Source organism: Dreissena polymorpha, chromosome 15 (assembly GCF_020536995.1).
Source record: "Dreissena polymorpha isolate Duluth1 chromosome 15, UMN_Dpol_1.0, whole genome shotgun sequence".
Classification (NCBI taxonomy): Eukaryota; Metazoa; Mollusca; class Bivalvia; order Myida; family Dreissenidae; genus Dreissena; species Dreissena polymorpha.
The window spans coordinates 11805134-11820172 of NC_068369.1; the positions used below are offsets into that span (position 1 = coordinate 11805134).

The window sequence follows — 15039 nt, forward strand, 5'->3', positions numbered from 1 at the left end:
AACGCTCTGAAATAATTATACACGCGGATATTCAGCATCAATAAGTTTTTACCTTTTTACCGTATGTTGTAAACTGGTTTTGACTACCGTGTTCAATTAAGTGGGCACGACACGAGTCCAAGTCAAAGTCTTAATATAAAGGCTAAAAATGTTGTCTGTTTCCTCTAATTTCTTTTAGCAAAAATAGGGTAATAAAATGCCAAGCGTTTTATTACTCGCGGTTTTACTATACACTAGTTATTCGAACTTTGTATAAGGTTGTCCAGTGCCATAAATCTTCCAAGTCGTTTTGTACTGTATCTATGTGTATAGTAACAACAGAGAATCTGTAAACATTACCGAATCTAAAAAAATTACAAAATTTATCGAAATTTAAACATGGAATACTATTAAAAAAACATTATGTTCGGCACACAAATTGTGTTAAACTTTTTTATTGCATGCCTATCAAAGTTGATAGGTCTATGACATCATTACACCTTATATATGACAGAGGGTCATAGTTTTTGCGATCTTGTCTTTTCAGATATGACAAAAACCGTCAACAACAAATTGAAATCGTTTTAGCGAAGCCTGGTTTCGAATACTGCTGCATCATTCACTTAATGCTGATCGCACACAATGAAAAACAAACAATGACAACGTATTTCTTATTTAACTTAAGTCTTCAAATAAAAATATACAAAGAATTCAATTACAACTGTATTCATAGTTGTTATGTTAAACAAGCGGCGATGTTTCTAAAGCGGAGTGGATGTAATTACGTATGTAGCATAAAGAAGTTAATGTTTCACTTAAATTGAAAACTTGAAACATGATGACGCGCTTTTTATAATGATGTTATATTGTTCACGCCGTCCGCCTTTACAGATTTTAAGTGCGTGTTTCGTCCGGTATGCTGTGGAGAAAGCGTCCGTAATAGCTTTATTATTTGAGCCTTGTTCTGAGAAAACTGGGCTTAATGCATGTGCGTAAAGTGTCATCCCAGATTTGCCTGTGCAGTCCGCATAGGCTAATAAGAGACGACACTCTCCGCCTAAACTTAATTTTCGGTAATGAGGGATTTCTTTGAAACTAAAAATACCATAAAAGCGGAAAGTGTCGTCCCTGATTAGACTGTGCGGACTGCACAGGCTAATCTGGGACGATACTTTACGCACATGCATAAAGCCCAGTTTTCTCAGAACAAGGCTCATTTTGTCATCATAGCGTCTATGTCATATGCCAAAAAGTCATCATTGAATTTAGATGTGTTCGGGAAAAAGCATTTGAGCCTCGCTGGGAAATCGGGGTTAAAAGCAGGTGCGTTAAGTGTCGTCCCAGATTAACATGTGTACTCCGCCAGTCAGGGCAACACTTTCTATGTGTATATTTTGTCAATAAAAATTTCTTCTCAGCGCAAAACCAGTTCAGGCGGTGTCTTTCCTGAGGCTGATGTGGGGTTGCACTTTACGAACATACATTATAACCCATTTTCCAAGAGCGTGGCTCAATTATAATTAAGGCAACACTTCAACTTGTTAATAGCAAGAGTTTGATATATAGCAACCTCTTACAGTGTAACCTGCAAATTATCATGAAACGAAGGTATTTTCGTTAAAGGGGCCGTCGAACAGATTTTGGCATGTATTAAAGCTTGTCATTATCTGCTTTAAATGCTTTATATTAATAAATTTAAACATTTGAACTAAAAATCTCCAGTAAAAAATAAGAATACAATTTAAAAAAGAAGAAAAAACATTAACCTCCACAGGGCTCGAACCACTGACCCCTACAGGCATGGAAGCTTGGAGTAGATTATCTCCCGACATTACCATTCGACCATCCACGCTCACGTCATTTGCGGAGGTATTTTTTAGCTATATAAGCAATCCTCGTAGTTTCCCAAAATATCGATTCGCGTCGAACGACGCTTTAATCTGTTGGACAGTCCCTTTAAGGTAAGCGTTAGAGATTCTCTGATATTGAAACTTGACAATAAAAACGTTTACAAGTATACGCTCACTATCAATTCGCAGAATTACCGAACACTGATGACGATAAACGAAAAAAAATGTAGCAAATTTGTGCTTATGCGAATCCTGACCCTTAAAGGTCGACACCTTCGACACCTGTGTACCACCCTGGAGCGGGTAATGTATCCCTTGCCTTTTGTTAACTGGACGTTAAATCAAGAATGGTAATTACGGTCAGATGGATGTAAGATTTATTGCAAATACACATGCGTGTAAGGTTTCCACGCTTCTTTTTATTAGGAAACATGTTATAGTTATTTCTCGTGGGCCGCAACGATAATGATGTTGTTGATGTTGTTGTTATTGTTGTTCGTAAAAATTACAATGATGACGACGAAGATGATGATTGTGAAGAAGAAGAAGAAGTTGAAGAAGAAAATGCAGATGAAGATGATGAAGAAGAAGAAGAAGAAGAAGAAGAAGAAGAAGATGATGATGATGATGATGATGATGATGATGATGATGATGATGATGATGATGATGATGATGATGATGATTATGATAATTATTATTATTATTATCATTATTATTATTGTTATTATTATCATTATAATTATTTTTTTATTATTATTATTATTATTATTATTATTATTATTATTATTACTATTATATTCAATTTTCAAAACTTGATTATTATTATTATTGTTTTTTATTATTATCATTATTATTAATATCATTAATATTATAATTATTTTAATTATTATTATCATTATTTTAGGAAATGGAAATACCTTTTCTTATCAAATGTTTTCGTCACAAACACATATGTTATATCAAAAACTTTTAAAAACAGCAACACGACGAGAAATATAGATGTGCAAATACTTACAATCATACAGACACAACATAATGTAAGCAGTATTTGTGTTGATATTACAAATCCAACGTAGTCCTGAATCACAGTTAAATCACAGTTTAATATTTTCACTATATGGGTTCTTCAAATAGGTTAGGAATAAAAAAATAACCACATCTTGTCGCGTACATCGAACACTGTAAATAATCCGATATATAATTTAAAAAAAAAACAGGAATGAATTAATGTGTACAAGGCTTACAGACAAATCACCCACATGACGGCATATGCAAATCACTTCGAAAATCTAACGCACAAGCATCGCGGAAAATATAATTTCCTCATTGTCATTCACATTTTTCTGTACGAATACATGTGGCGTTTAAAATCAACATTCCTTGAACGAAACCAAAACGCGTGATTAGCGCCTCTATTGTTTCGTATCAATACACACGAGCAAACCTCCGACATGTCACTTTCGAGTGCGCACAATTGATTCCCTGTTCGAATTTCAGGTGCGATACTAATCGACCAGGGAGAGCCCTCGTCGGTACATCTGTATTTTGCGTGTTTTACAACCCATTTAAATAAGTGAACACTTAAATGTTGTTTTAACCGGGCGAGACAAACATATGTTGCATTTCGCCCAAAGTATTTAATGAATCATGATATAGCAAAAAAAATATCGAAGAATATAAAAATATAATAAATTGACAGTCTCCGTTTCGATCAGACACATTATTAACATATATATCTTAATCCGTTGTTATAAAATATTATGATTTTTCACATAAGTCGTGAATATTTCATAAATCACTTGCTATTGGCAGTTGATTAACATTTATATGGTAATATTTCATTTGATATCGTGCAACCGTGAATGATCAAGAATTGCATGATGACACGAAGAATAAGGCCTTTTTAACTTGTTATTACATTACACGAAAAGGAACCCATTATTCAGAGAGTTAATCAAAGAGAGGAACAATAATTCTGATTTAAAAATGTGCTGCTTCATTCAAAAATTCTAATTCACCTTTAAAGCTTAAGTGCTACTTGATTTTCCGGTAGTGCCTGCTATCTTAGAAAACAGGAAAAAAACTTGAAATTGCGACAGATGCTGGTTTTATTTTTGGTACTTATTGTTGCGATTTAGTTACACCTATCCATCGATTGTTTGTTACACCAATCGTCTCGCCCATATCCTTTTGCTCCGTGCCTATATCGCCTACAACTGTTTGCTTTCCCCATCCACATCAAAACCATCGCCCGCCATTGTGTGTATTGCGTGTGACCAAATAGTTACCTGTAATCTGATCGTCTCTCTGCTTTAATGTATTGTCCCAACTCCAGCCTCTCGGGCAAGACAATAATTTATTGTTATCCCTATTTGTCCGATAGTATCAGTTTTGTAGAAATCAAGAGTACCAATCGATTAGTAGGATCTTAATTTGCATAATATATCTCGCCCTAATTGCCCATCGGCCTTTAATGAATAAATAACGATGGTAGCATTGGAGAGATAATTCAATTATGCATGCAGAATATTCATTTGGCTGACCTGTCTTTCATTTTCTTCTCTAGATTTGTGAGCGATAACGTATTTTCTTTCGTCAATCTTCCATAAGTGAATACAATCAAGCATATTAGTTTTCTATGCACATATAGTTTGTTCATCGTACTGTAACGCACGGAACAACACGCGAAGTGTCAATTGTCTTGTGTTATTCTTTGGTTACAGTATCGTCGCTTCTTCTACTATTACTGATTCTCGATCATGTTTTTGTTATTATTTTCATCCATGTTATATAACACCTAATATTTGCATCGATGCTCTTGATATTTTGTCATTGTCCGAGTCAGTCCCCATTATATTCCCCGTCGTAGTAGTTTGAATGAGTAGCATAGCTTGCTTCATCAATTGCAAAAGTAGTAATAGACAAATTTATATTGTAATAAACATTATGCAGACAAGAACATTCGCTCTATCTGAAAGTGATATCGATTCTATTGCAAATTTATACTTAATGATTATAAAAAAATAATCGTTACATGTTATAGCTTTTATTAGATATGACGTGGAGCATTTTGACTTTACCCCGAGTATACAAATAGCGTTGTCAAGTAGTAAGTTTATTTTACGGCGACGCAGTCTTAAATATCTGGACATACCATAAGAATTCCATCAGACCCACAAATCGGTTAAATAGGTGCTATTGCGGAGGATTAGACGCGAATGGCCGCTCTATTGACTAGTAATATGGTCTGAATTATTCCGAAGATACACCGCCATTGAGAATCAATGGTTATCATTTTATTTTCCGTATGAGGAGTTAAACTATTAACTACAACTGGGTGTTCGTGAACATAAATAGTGAACGTGTTATCATTGGAAAAGATTCGCATGCCCGATGCGATTTGATCACAGCCGTTGTGGATTCTATTTGACCAACGTTTCCGAACTCGCATTTGAATTTCCGAAACACAAATCTAATATCGAGAATCTGTCCTTGCAACTGATCATTTCGTTTTTGGAGGAGTTTTGCATCGGTTGAAACGCATCACAAGCTCGCAATATGCATGACTGTTGAAACGCCAGTATACGCCATAAGCAATAAAAGCGCTGAAGGCACTGAAGTTGTTCGCTGTTGTCGTCCTTGATTAGCTTGTGCGCATTGCACAGGCTAATCAATGTGCACAGGCTAATTTTATTTGACATGCATTAAGCCCCGTTTTCCCTGAAAGCAGCCAATATGTACAGATTTCAATGATAAACACTAGACTGGCAAATGTCGTCTTACAAGCTGGTAAATACACACACTGCAGTAGTAGAGCAGACGCTCCTAAGCATTCGTCGTCTGCAGTGCAGACAGGCAGCGGTAATCGTTCCTAGCGTAGTGAGTTACCGTCCTTAGCGTAGCTAAACACATACTGATTTGCAAAACATGCTCTGTAAATTTAGTCGGCCGTTAACACGACCAACTAAAAACAATGATTCTAGAAAAAAACAACAGCAAAGTAACGCTTGAGCATCCAACGGCAAGAATATCAAGACAGAATAATCAATAGACAAGGTAACCTAGTTGCTAATATAAAATCTGAAAAGGGGTTTATCCCTTGATACTTATACAAAAATAATGTCATTCATGCTTGCGAGATTAAGCTATTTTAAGCAAAAAGCCACGACGTAGATTGGTTCACTTCTGTCTTGAGAGTATTTAGCAGATTATTATGCAACTGTCAAAATGTCTTCAGATGGCGTACGTAAACTTGTGTCTGATTGTGTCAATATGTTCTGAGTTACGCGAAGTTAAGAAGGCTCTCGCATCATACTTGTGACACACGGATTGTCGATATTAGCTATTTAAGATTGTAGATAAACACATGTAATCGATAGACTCTATATTTCATGCTCGAACAGAACATAATTGCAACTTAAATAATTCACGTAAAATTCATGGAACGTTTAACTGAATATTTATATTATCAAAATGATTAAGCTTATTGTCAACCAAAGACCTATAGATTACATGTAATCTATAGGTCTTTGTTGTCAACTTAGTCCACTTTTACGCCCATGTTGTTTGATTTTTGTGCTTGTGGTAAAGCTGTTGTCGAAATAGTAGAGAGTATAGCTAGATTGGTCATTCTCGGCTCGGTTACTACTCAAATATACCCCGGGTACTCTTAAATATACTTAAATGTACCCCGGGTAATGAGAATATACTTAAACGTACCCGGCCAATAAAGACTGTACCCGAGTTTTATTTTCGCCCCAAATCCGATGTCCTTAAACGCGGTACGGAATGCAAAACAAATTTCTCTTTGAACAAAATCTGCCTAAACATTCGTTTGAGTATGAGCTTTGACAAAACAGAGGCCATTTTAAAAAAATTGACATAAATGTGAGCATAACTAATTTGAAACAATAGCCGACAACTACCAATTTAGCGTTAGAACATTTGAGTATACTTAGGATTGTAGTAGTAGTGGTGATGGTGGTGGTGGTGTGGTGATGGTGATTCTGGCCAAGGAGATGGTGGCGGTTGTGGTGATGATGTTGGTTTCTGTATTGGGGTGGTACTGGGGGTTTAGGTGGCTGGTGGTGCAGTGTTGGCGGTTGTGTTGGTGATAGTGTTGGTGTAAGTGGTTGTATAATGACTGTATTGGCGTTTGCGTTGATGATGATGATTGGTGCTTTTCGGTTGTGGACGGTGGTTATGTTGATCAATATTATTGTGATATGGTGGAAGACGATTTCCATATTAAGTGATAATAGTTTTAAATGACGGAAAGTATGAAGATAAATTATGGCGAAGCCTCAGCGACAGTGTATGCAAAGTGTCTGTGTTCGAGTGCTAATAATTGAGGACTAGGCACTTGGGTGTCAGCAAACACGGCTCATAATGAGCACTAGAGCTGACAGAAATACTGAAACATCCGCGACGTTTGAAGAACAAGTTAAATAAACATTTACAAAGTTAGCATGTGCACGCCAAAACTGGTCTTTAATGGAAAGTGATTTTTAACGAGCGCTCAGTTAAAGACATAATTTGTGTAGTTGTAATACGTTAATCGTGAACTAATATTTGCTTTGTTTTTAAAATGGAAATCTTGTTGCCTTTTTAAAGTTAATATACTTAAGAAATATATTAATTGAAGACCAAGCGTAACTTATTCTTGTGTTTCTCTTTTTGTCGTGCCGATGGTTGCTCTCTGTCCTCACGGACGTCGGTCTGTTGTTCATGCATCCCATATAGCTTATTAGCTCATCTGTGCAAACGACCACACTGACTATTCACACAACATTCATTTAATGTTTTAAACTTTGAAGTACTGGCAAAATCCTGTCTCTTTGATCATCATTTAGAAATAAATGGTTACGTGCTTTGAATTTCGCTTCGATGATGTTCTTAACCGGGTGCTATAAATTTCAATCCCATAACAAAGGTGTGCCTAAAGTTGATTTAGAGACTATAGATGGTTTGCAACCTTAATGTTTGTCAGATGACAGCGCAATAAAATATTCTCCAGAACATGAATAAGGTTCACCACATGCCAAAAAAAATAATCTCGCACCAACAACGAATTTCACGATTGTTCTAAATTAGTCACAGAAGATACAAGGAAGAATGGCCCATGTATGAGGATAAATGCGGAATGTGTAATACGTTGAATGTTTAAATAAATGTATTAAATGATGTATTACATCAAATTTTCTTAGATGCAACTGAATGTAATTGGTCAAATGACGATGACGATGACAGTGACGATGACAGTGACGATGACAGTGACGATGACGACGACGATGATGATGATGATGATGATGATGATGATGATGATGATGATGATGATGATGATGATGATGATGATGACGACGACGACGACGACGACGACGACGACGATGACGATGATGATGATGATGATGATGATGATGATGATGATGATGATGACGACGACGACGATGATGATGATGATGATGATGATGATGATGATGATGATGATGATGATGATGAAGATTGGAAAGAAGAATACAACAAAAATATGAAAGCGGGGCGAAACAGTAACAATGACGACGATACAGAATTAACAGATAATCATAACACAATACATTATATTGCATGTAATTGGTTAACATTTGTTTGATGTTGGTATTGTTTGCTGCATGTACTTGTTTTCACATTTGTTTAATTTTTGTAATGGTTTTCACGCAATGAAAACGAGAGCGAATCTTAAAGTCTATATATGTGGCTATCATGACGTTAACCCCGCCGGTTCGTGTGCAGCACAGTAGCATTTAATCACTATCATTAAGTAAACACTAGCAATGCGGACTTGAGCATTTATTATCACGTTTCGCCTTAGACGCTGCATTCCATTTTATTATTGCATAAGGTCTTCATTTAGCCATAGGGTTGCGTGCGTTCGTTTAAATGTGTATATGTTTAAAAGTAAATGTAAATGTATATATGTTAATTACAAGTTCGATGAGTTAAAATTAGCATTTGAAGTAACTGGTATTAATAGAAACATGAAAGCTTGACATGCATGGGAATGTTAAATGAAACGACGCATACGTGCTTTTGACTAGACGCATATCGATTGAAGTTGCAACTAAATCGTTGGGGCACAGATTCATTAATACTATATCTAAGTATTGCTATCAAAAGTTAATATGAATAAATTCCAAATGCATTAAATATGTCAAATTGTGTAACAGTGCTTGCATTGGTAAATTATTATATATGCGTTTGAACCATTATTTATTTACAAATACGCATATATCAGAGGTTACCTTAAATGTATGGATGCTGATAGTTTAAACATATTTATTTCTTTTTGGCAAGTACAATATATCAAAGTACACAATACAATAGTTATCAAAAAAAGGATTGAAACGGAAGAAATAATTCTTATAGAGTTTCTCTCCTTGCGATTATATTTACACATAATTGGCAGTGTATTAGAAAAAATACAGCTTAGTTTATGCTAGATATAGGAAATATTAGTGGTAAGTATACAAAGGTTTCGAAAGAAAACTAAATAAGAGTAGTAAGGAAAAAAAAAGAAAAAAACATAAAGAAAACATCAATGTGGACGAAGGATTGTAGATGCGAGGACATGGATTTGGAACAACAACAACTAACCATTACCGGATTGTTAGTAGAATCGCCGGGATTCTTTTATAAATTGTTGAACATGTAGAAAAATGTCCGAGTTTTCACTATCGGTAAGATGTGTATTGCCGAAAAGAAGATTATCAATCTCAACATCGGTGATTAAGCTTGAGATACTGTTCATTAATGTAGTACGTATTGCGTTATGGATGCTGATGATTACATTAGTGTTGCTTTAAAGATTACATCTATAGCCTTTACTTCTACAATTCCGACTTTATAACCCAATTTCAATTATGACCTATGTTTAATATTAATTGTAAATGTATTTATAGAAAATCAATTATGAATCATAATTTTAATCTAGTGATTATGGCCTTTGATAAATCAAAGGCTAAATTGATTGACGCTGTTTAAATCAAATGCGGGAAAACTACTAAAATGGGAAATTTTGACGAACGTCTGTTGTTAAAGATCAAAGATACAAGAATCGGTAAGGGGTCGGCATCTGTAAACAAACACCTTGCTTCCGCAAGTGCAATCAAAGTGTCAAGTCAAGGAGAAACTTTTCAATAAACTTACCATATAAATATTCCTGCTGTAAATACATCCACAAGTGCCCGAACTTTAACTTAAAGTAAACTCACAAAACACTCAATCCATGCCGAACCAGCGGAAATGGCACCAGATGATTCCACTGTTGTGATGATTTATAACGTTTTTAAGACAACTGTTAACGACTATTAAAGTCTGTAATTTGAAACACTTTCCACTTATTCGCAATAAAGCCGCGATCTTGGCTTGTCAAACAAACAATTTAACCGCGGTAAACTGTGATAAGCAGTTTATTAAACCTGAGACCTTCAGCGTGCATATTTTCTCTCGGCGCAATAAATCATTGATACAGTTAAATCTTCTAAAAACCCAGCAAGTTTCATTTTGCTTCATAAACTGTTTCTATGCACAATAACGCAAACTATTTTGTTTGAATAATCCGAATGATTTTTACGCGGGTAATGCATTAACGAACATTCCACGAAATGTCAGATGTTTATTCGTCAGTTTACACATCCGTATGCAAAGAATGTAAAAAATATTCTCGTTGAAACATTTGTTTGTGAATTAGCCATACATATTAGCCAAGTATATCGAACGTTAGTTAGAATAGAAGTGAGCCGACTAACGAAATGTAAAACTTTTACACGAGTTTCAACAGGGCGATAAAGCGATTAGCACAAACAAAACAAATAAAATTAAGCATGGTGTTAATCCGCAAGTTTACACTATTTGCCAAAATGTTAACGGGAGCAAAATCTCTTGAAAACGATCCTGAATTCACAATGGCGTGAAAAACAAACATAAGAAAGTCATCGACAGTTCTATTTAGACGTGGAATTAAATCTAACCCGCGTTTGAAAACGAAATGTTAAATATATTTGCAAGGGCAACGCATTCGATCGCGAAATCAATCCATCAACTGAGGGCAATCATTGTAAAGAAAATAAAACAAAACTTCACCGGAACGAACTATTTGTATTTGTATGGCTCATTGTTTGCAGGTACGGCGGAATCAAATAATCAATGGTTAATTTACCAGAGGCTCGGGTAGTTTATCAATGCAAGAATACTTGAACAAACATCGTTTCACGATAAACTTTTTATTTGACGAATCTGCTCATTTTCCATCAAATTGTAAGGACAGAATCTCGGGTCAATATACCTCTCTAACTGAATATCTGCATCTTGAAACTATACTTACTTAGTGAATTCTTGAACAACATTTCTTCATAAGTTGAACGTTCCGAACGAAACTCATGTAAAATGGAATCGCACACTTTTTATGATAAAAAAATCGTAATTCACATGATAATTAATCACTATTTTAAATAAATAGCAATGCAGATCGAGCTATCTTGTCTTTTATCGACTTTCCAGCAAGTCCTTTCACAATAGTAATTCAGAATTATAATACACCACTATTACATTATGACACTTAAGGTAGAGTCTGTGATGTGCAAATAAATGCTGCTTTAGTATGGATTAATATCATTTTATGATTAATAATGATTGATCAATATCGAGTAATGCTATTACATGGCACGGGACCCACAATTGATTGAGACACACACATGAACATTTTGCTGCTTGAAACACATCCTTAAATAAGAAAACAAAGCCTGTATTTGCTTTTCAAAAAATAAAAAGTAATACGCGATCATTTAAAGCGAGAGTATACGATTTTGTTAAATATTTATGAATTTATATAAAATGTGTAAAAAATTTATTATATATATATATATTTCAATATAAATTAAAATAAAAGTTAAGAAGAACATGTGTCGAAAAATGCGAAATAAGCCAGATATTTAATTCTGAAATTGAAAACGGCTGTACAACCGAATTCGCCAGCATGTATACCATACATGTACGATGTGAATCTAAACTTAGTTCAACGGTTTATTTGAATTCCTGCAACGATATCTATTCATACGACACACGAACACTAACTCCGATTCTAAAACAAAGACGAATGCTTCGGTTATTGTAGGAAATTATGTACGTCACAATCGGCTCGGGGTGCTAATTTGTCTTTGCTGCATTTTATTAAATTCGGCTTTAATGTATAATTTTTCTTGCCTGTTTTGTGTTATTGTAACATATTTCATCAATATATTACAATTAAACACATTTAAAAAGTCGTATAATCTCGCTTTAAAAACGTTTTTGTAAGCAGTAGTAAGGATAATATGTAAATTGTGTCAGTTATTTCGCACTTATGATTAACCCATTTATGCCTAGTGGACTCTCCCGTCCTTCTAAATTGGATCAATGTATTTCCGAAATTAGGAATGTCTAGTATATTTATTTCTATATTTAGAACATTTCTTACAGAAATACCTTTAAGCAAACAGTGCAGACCCTGATGAGATGAGATGACCCTCATCAGGATCCAAACTGTTTGCTATTCTGATAGTATTATTGGAAAAAAAATCGAAGAATATGCTTATTTTATAAATTCAGCAGACGACATTTTAGCAGACGACAAATTTCCCAGCATGCAAAGGGATAAACATTCAGCGTTTCCAATGCAGGCGATTCCATGCGTGCACGCGTCCATTTTAAACATGTTACAGACCAGTAGGATTTTCCCTATCACATGCTTTGTTCAAATAGAGATATGCTCATATGATATTGTTTATTTGAAACACAATATAAATAAACAATATTTCTGCTATCATAGCAAAATAAGACCATTGCCACAATCGAACCAAGTATAATTGCTGATCAAAATGCACTGGGTTATCACCATGTGTACACCGTCACTGCAATTTAACCGTGTTTTTGAAATTCGAAACATATTGCACTTTGATGAAAATCGTAAGAAAGGTGTTGCAATTTGATTTCGATGACCGCTTTCATCACCAATGGATTCGAAGGCCCAGTACACAACAACAGTCGCACACTTGGCTGGCTATGCAAGATGTATCGCTGAGTCGGCGATAAGAGGCACTTTAACCCATTTATGCCTAGTGGACTCTCCCATCATTCTAAATTGGATCAATTTGTTTCCAAAATTAGGGATGTCTAGTATATTAATTTCTATATTTAGAATATTTCTTACATCTGTTTGCCAAGGCCTTTTTTCTAGACGCTAGGCATAGATGGGTTCATTAAAAGAGATTAGCATCAAGAGTGTATCGATTTCACTCCAAGAAAAAAAAACACACACACACATGAATTATTGCTGGTAATGCAATATGTATCCCTTTGTCGACGATTTTCAGCATATAGAGAAAAGATTACTATAAAGAATGTATCGATTTCACTCAAGGAAAAAAACGATGTAATACATAGGGGGTTCGTGTACTCAATTAATGGCATCTGTTGACAATTAAAGCTACTAAAGAATACGGTCAAAGATGAGTGGGAAACAATAACGGCTTCATCCAACAACTTATTGACTTTGGTCATACACATGGTCAGACTGGCTGAGCATCTGCAGATATTTAGATGAGTCCGCCCGGATATGCCAGGAGCAAAATGGCAAAGGAAACAATTAATCAGAAAAAGAATATTGAACATATATTGGGTTGAATATTTTTTTTTACATTTTTTAACAGAAAATAAATGTAGCATTATTGTACGAGTGAAATCAAATTCGCATGCATTTTTTACCAATCTACCCGTGCCAAGTTTAAATTCCCACTGCGGTGAATGTCTCTAAACATAATGTTTAAAAAAAAGTATTGGAAAACTGCTTTAAAGTATTAAATATAAAGACTTCTATCAGATAACGCAGACGGCATATCTCACTAACGCTCCTTAGTGTTTGCATTCCCCGCAAGGGGTCCCTGGTGGCCTCTTTGTTTTATCAGACAAAGACAATCCCGCCCGAGATGTCACTTACCTAAGTGACAATCCTTGATATGGCGTATCTGTCCATATCTCCTCGTCAGCTTTTCACATATTTAAAGTTGCAATTCGGTAGTTTAATTACACATATATCGTCCAATGGAGGTGCGTGCACTATCGGTACGCACACTACTACCACATACTTGCAACTAAAAAGGCTAAAATTTTACCTCCCTTACATTATAACGAATATTTATATTCACTATTGTAGATTTGAAGCTTTATTGCTGAAATACATTTTTTTTTTGTTGTTGTTGTTTAGGCTATTTTATAGTAAATATAGATTGCATTTTGAACATTTCAACAGTAATTACTGAAAAAAGTGAGATCTATTTTCAAAATAATTATTTGCATTACGTTTGCATGACATATGCAGTTCCAATGGGAATCAAAACCTTATTATATAATATCCGATTATCTTCAAAAATACTTATCTTGCTTACCGGTAAAGTGCGTCTTTAACATATTTCATTAAAATCAATTTATGATAGTTTCAACGTTTCATTAAATCAACAAACGAAAACAGAATACATCAAGCACATAAAATATGATGAAACAGTGGTGCTTACATAAGGCAAACATGGGCTATTTCTTTTTTAGCAATCTACGCTGCGAAAAAGAAGATGCGTTTATTTCCTTAATGTGTAGATAAGAACACTTTTGCTCTCCATATGCCTTAAAAGCAATAATCAAAATCACGAAATAAAGTATAGCTTAATTTTAAAAGGTATACCGATGGAGTCATGCTTTAAAGACACACCTAAAACACGCAGCACACATGACAAACTAAAGTGTTTGCATCTATATCAGACTTATGTTTTCAGAAAAGCATCCAAGACAAGGTTTATACACAGTAGTGAGCCTAGTACAACTACTACCGAAAGCGACAACATTTATATTCATAAATGACCGGCTTAACCAAATATATTTGCAACGTTTTGAAACAAGTTTATACAGACTGCTTTGTCAAGATTACTGAAAAACGCGATAAACAACGTATACCAATCAGAAACAGAAACGATTCATTTACAAATATTGCTTTATTAACCCGTTATTGTGAAAAATTCAAATTCCAATATACACGTTAACTAAGCTCCCATATTATGTCGACTTAATTGAAAGCTAACACCCTTGAAAATTGTCGGATTGTGTATGAGTAAGACTCATCTGAGGAATGAACGCAGACGAAACGCAGGAG

The 15039-nt window shown here is 34.9% G+C and overlaps 1 protein-coding gene across 2 annotated transcripts in view; it reads right to left on the reverse strand.

The window, feature by feature from the left end:
- Positions 1-15039, reverse strand: part of LOC127859968 (F-box/LRR-repeat protein 7-like) — a 62605-nt gene that overhangs the window by 12733 nt on the left and 34833 nt on the right. Inside the window, exon 1 of one of the 2 annotated variants that reach the window (XM_052397626.1) lies at positions 10011-10605. The exons of the other annotated variant lie outside the window; for it this stretch is intronic. Within the exon in view, the coding sequence (XP_052253586.1) occupies positions 10011-10038 (28 nt within the window). The 5' untranslated portion in view covers positions 10039-10605. Of the gene's footprint in view, positions 1-10010; positions 10606-15039 lie in introns of those variants that run through there. 2 annotated transcript variants of the gene reach the window in all.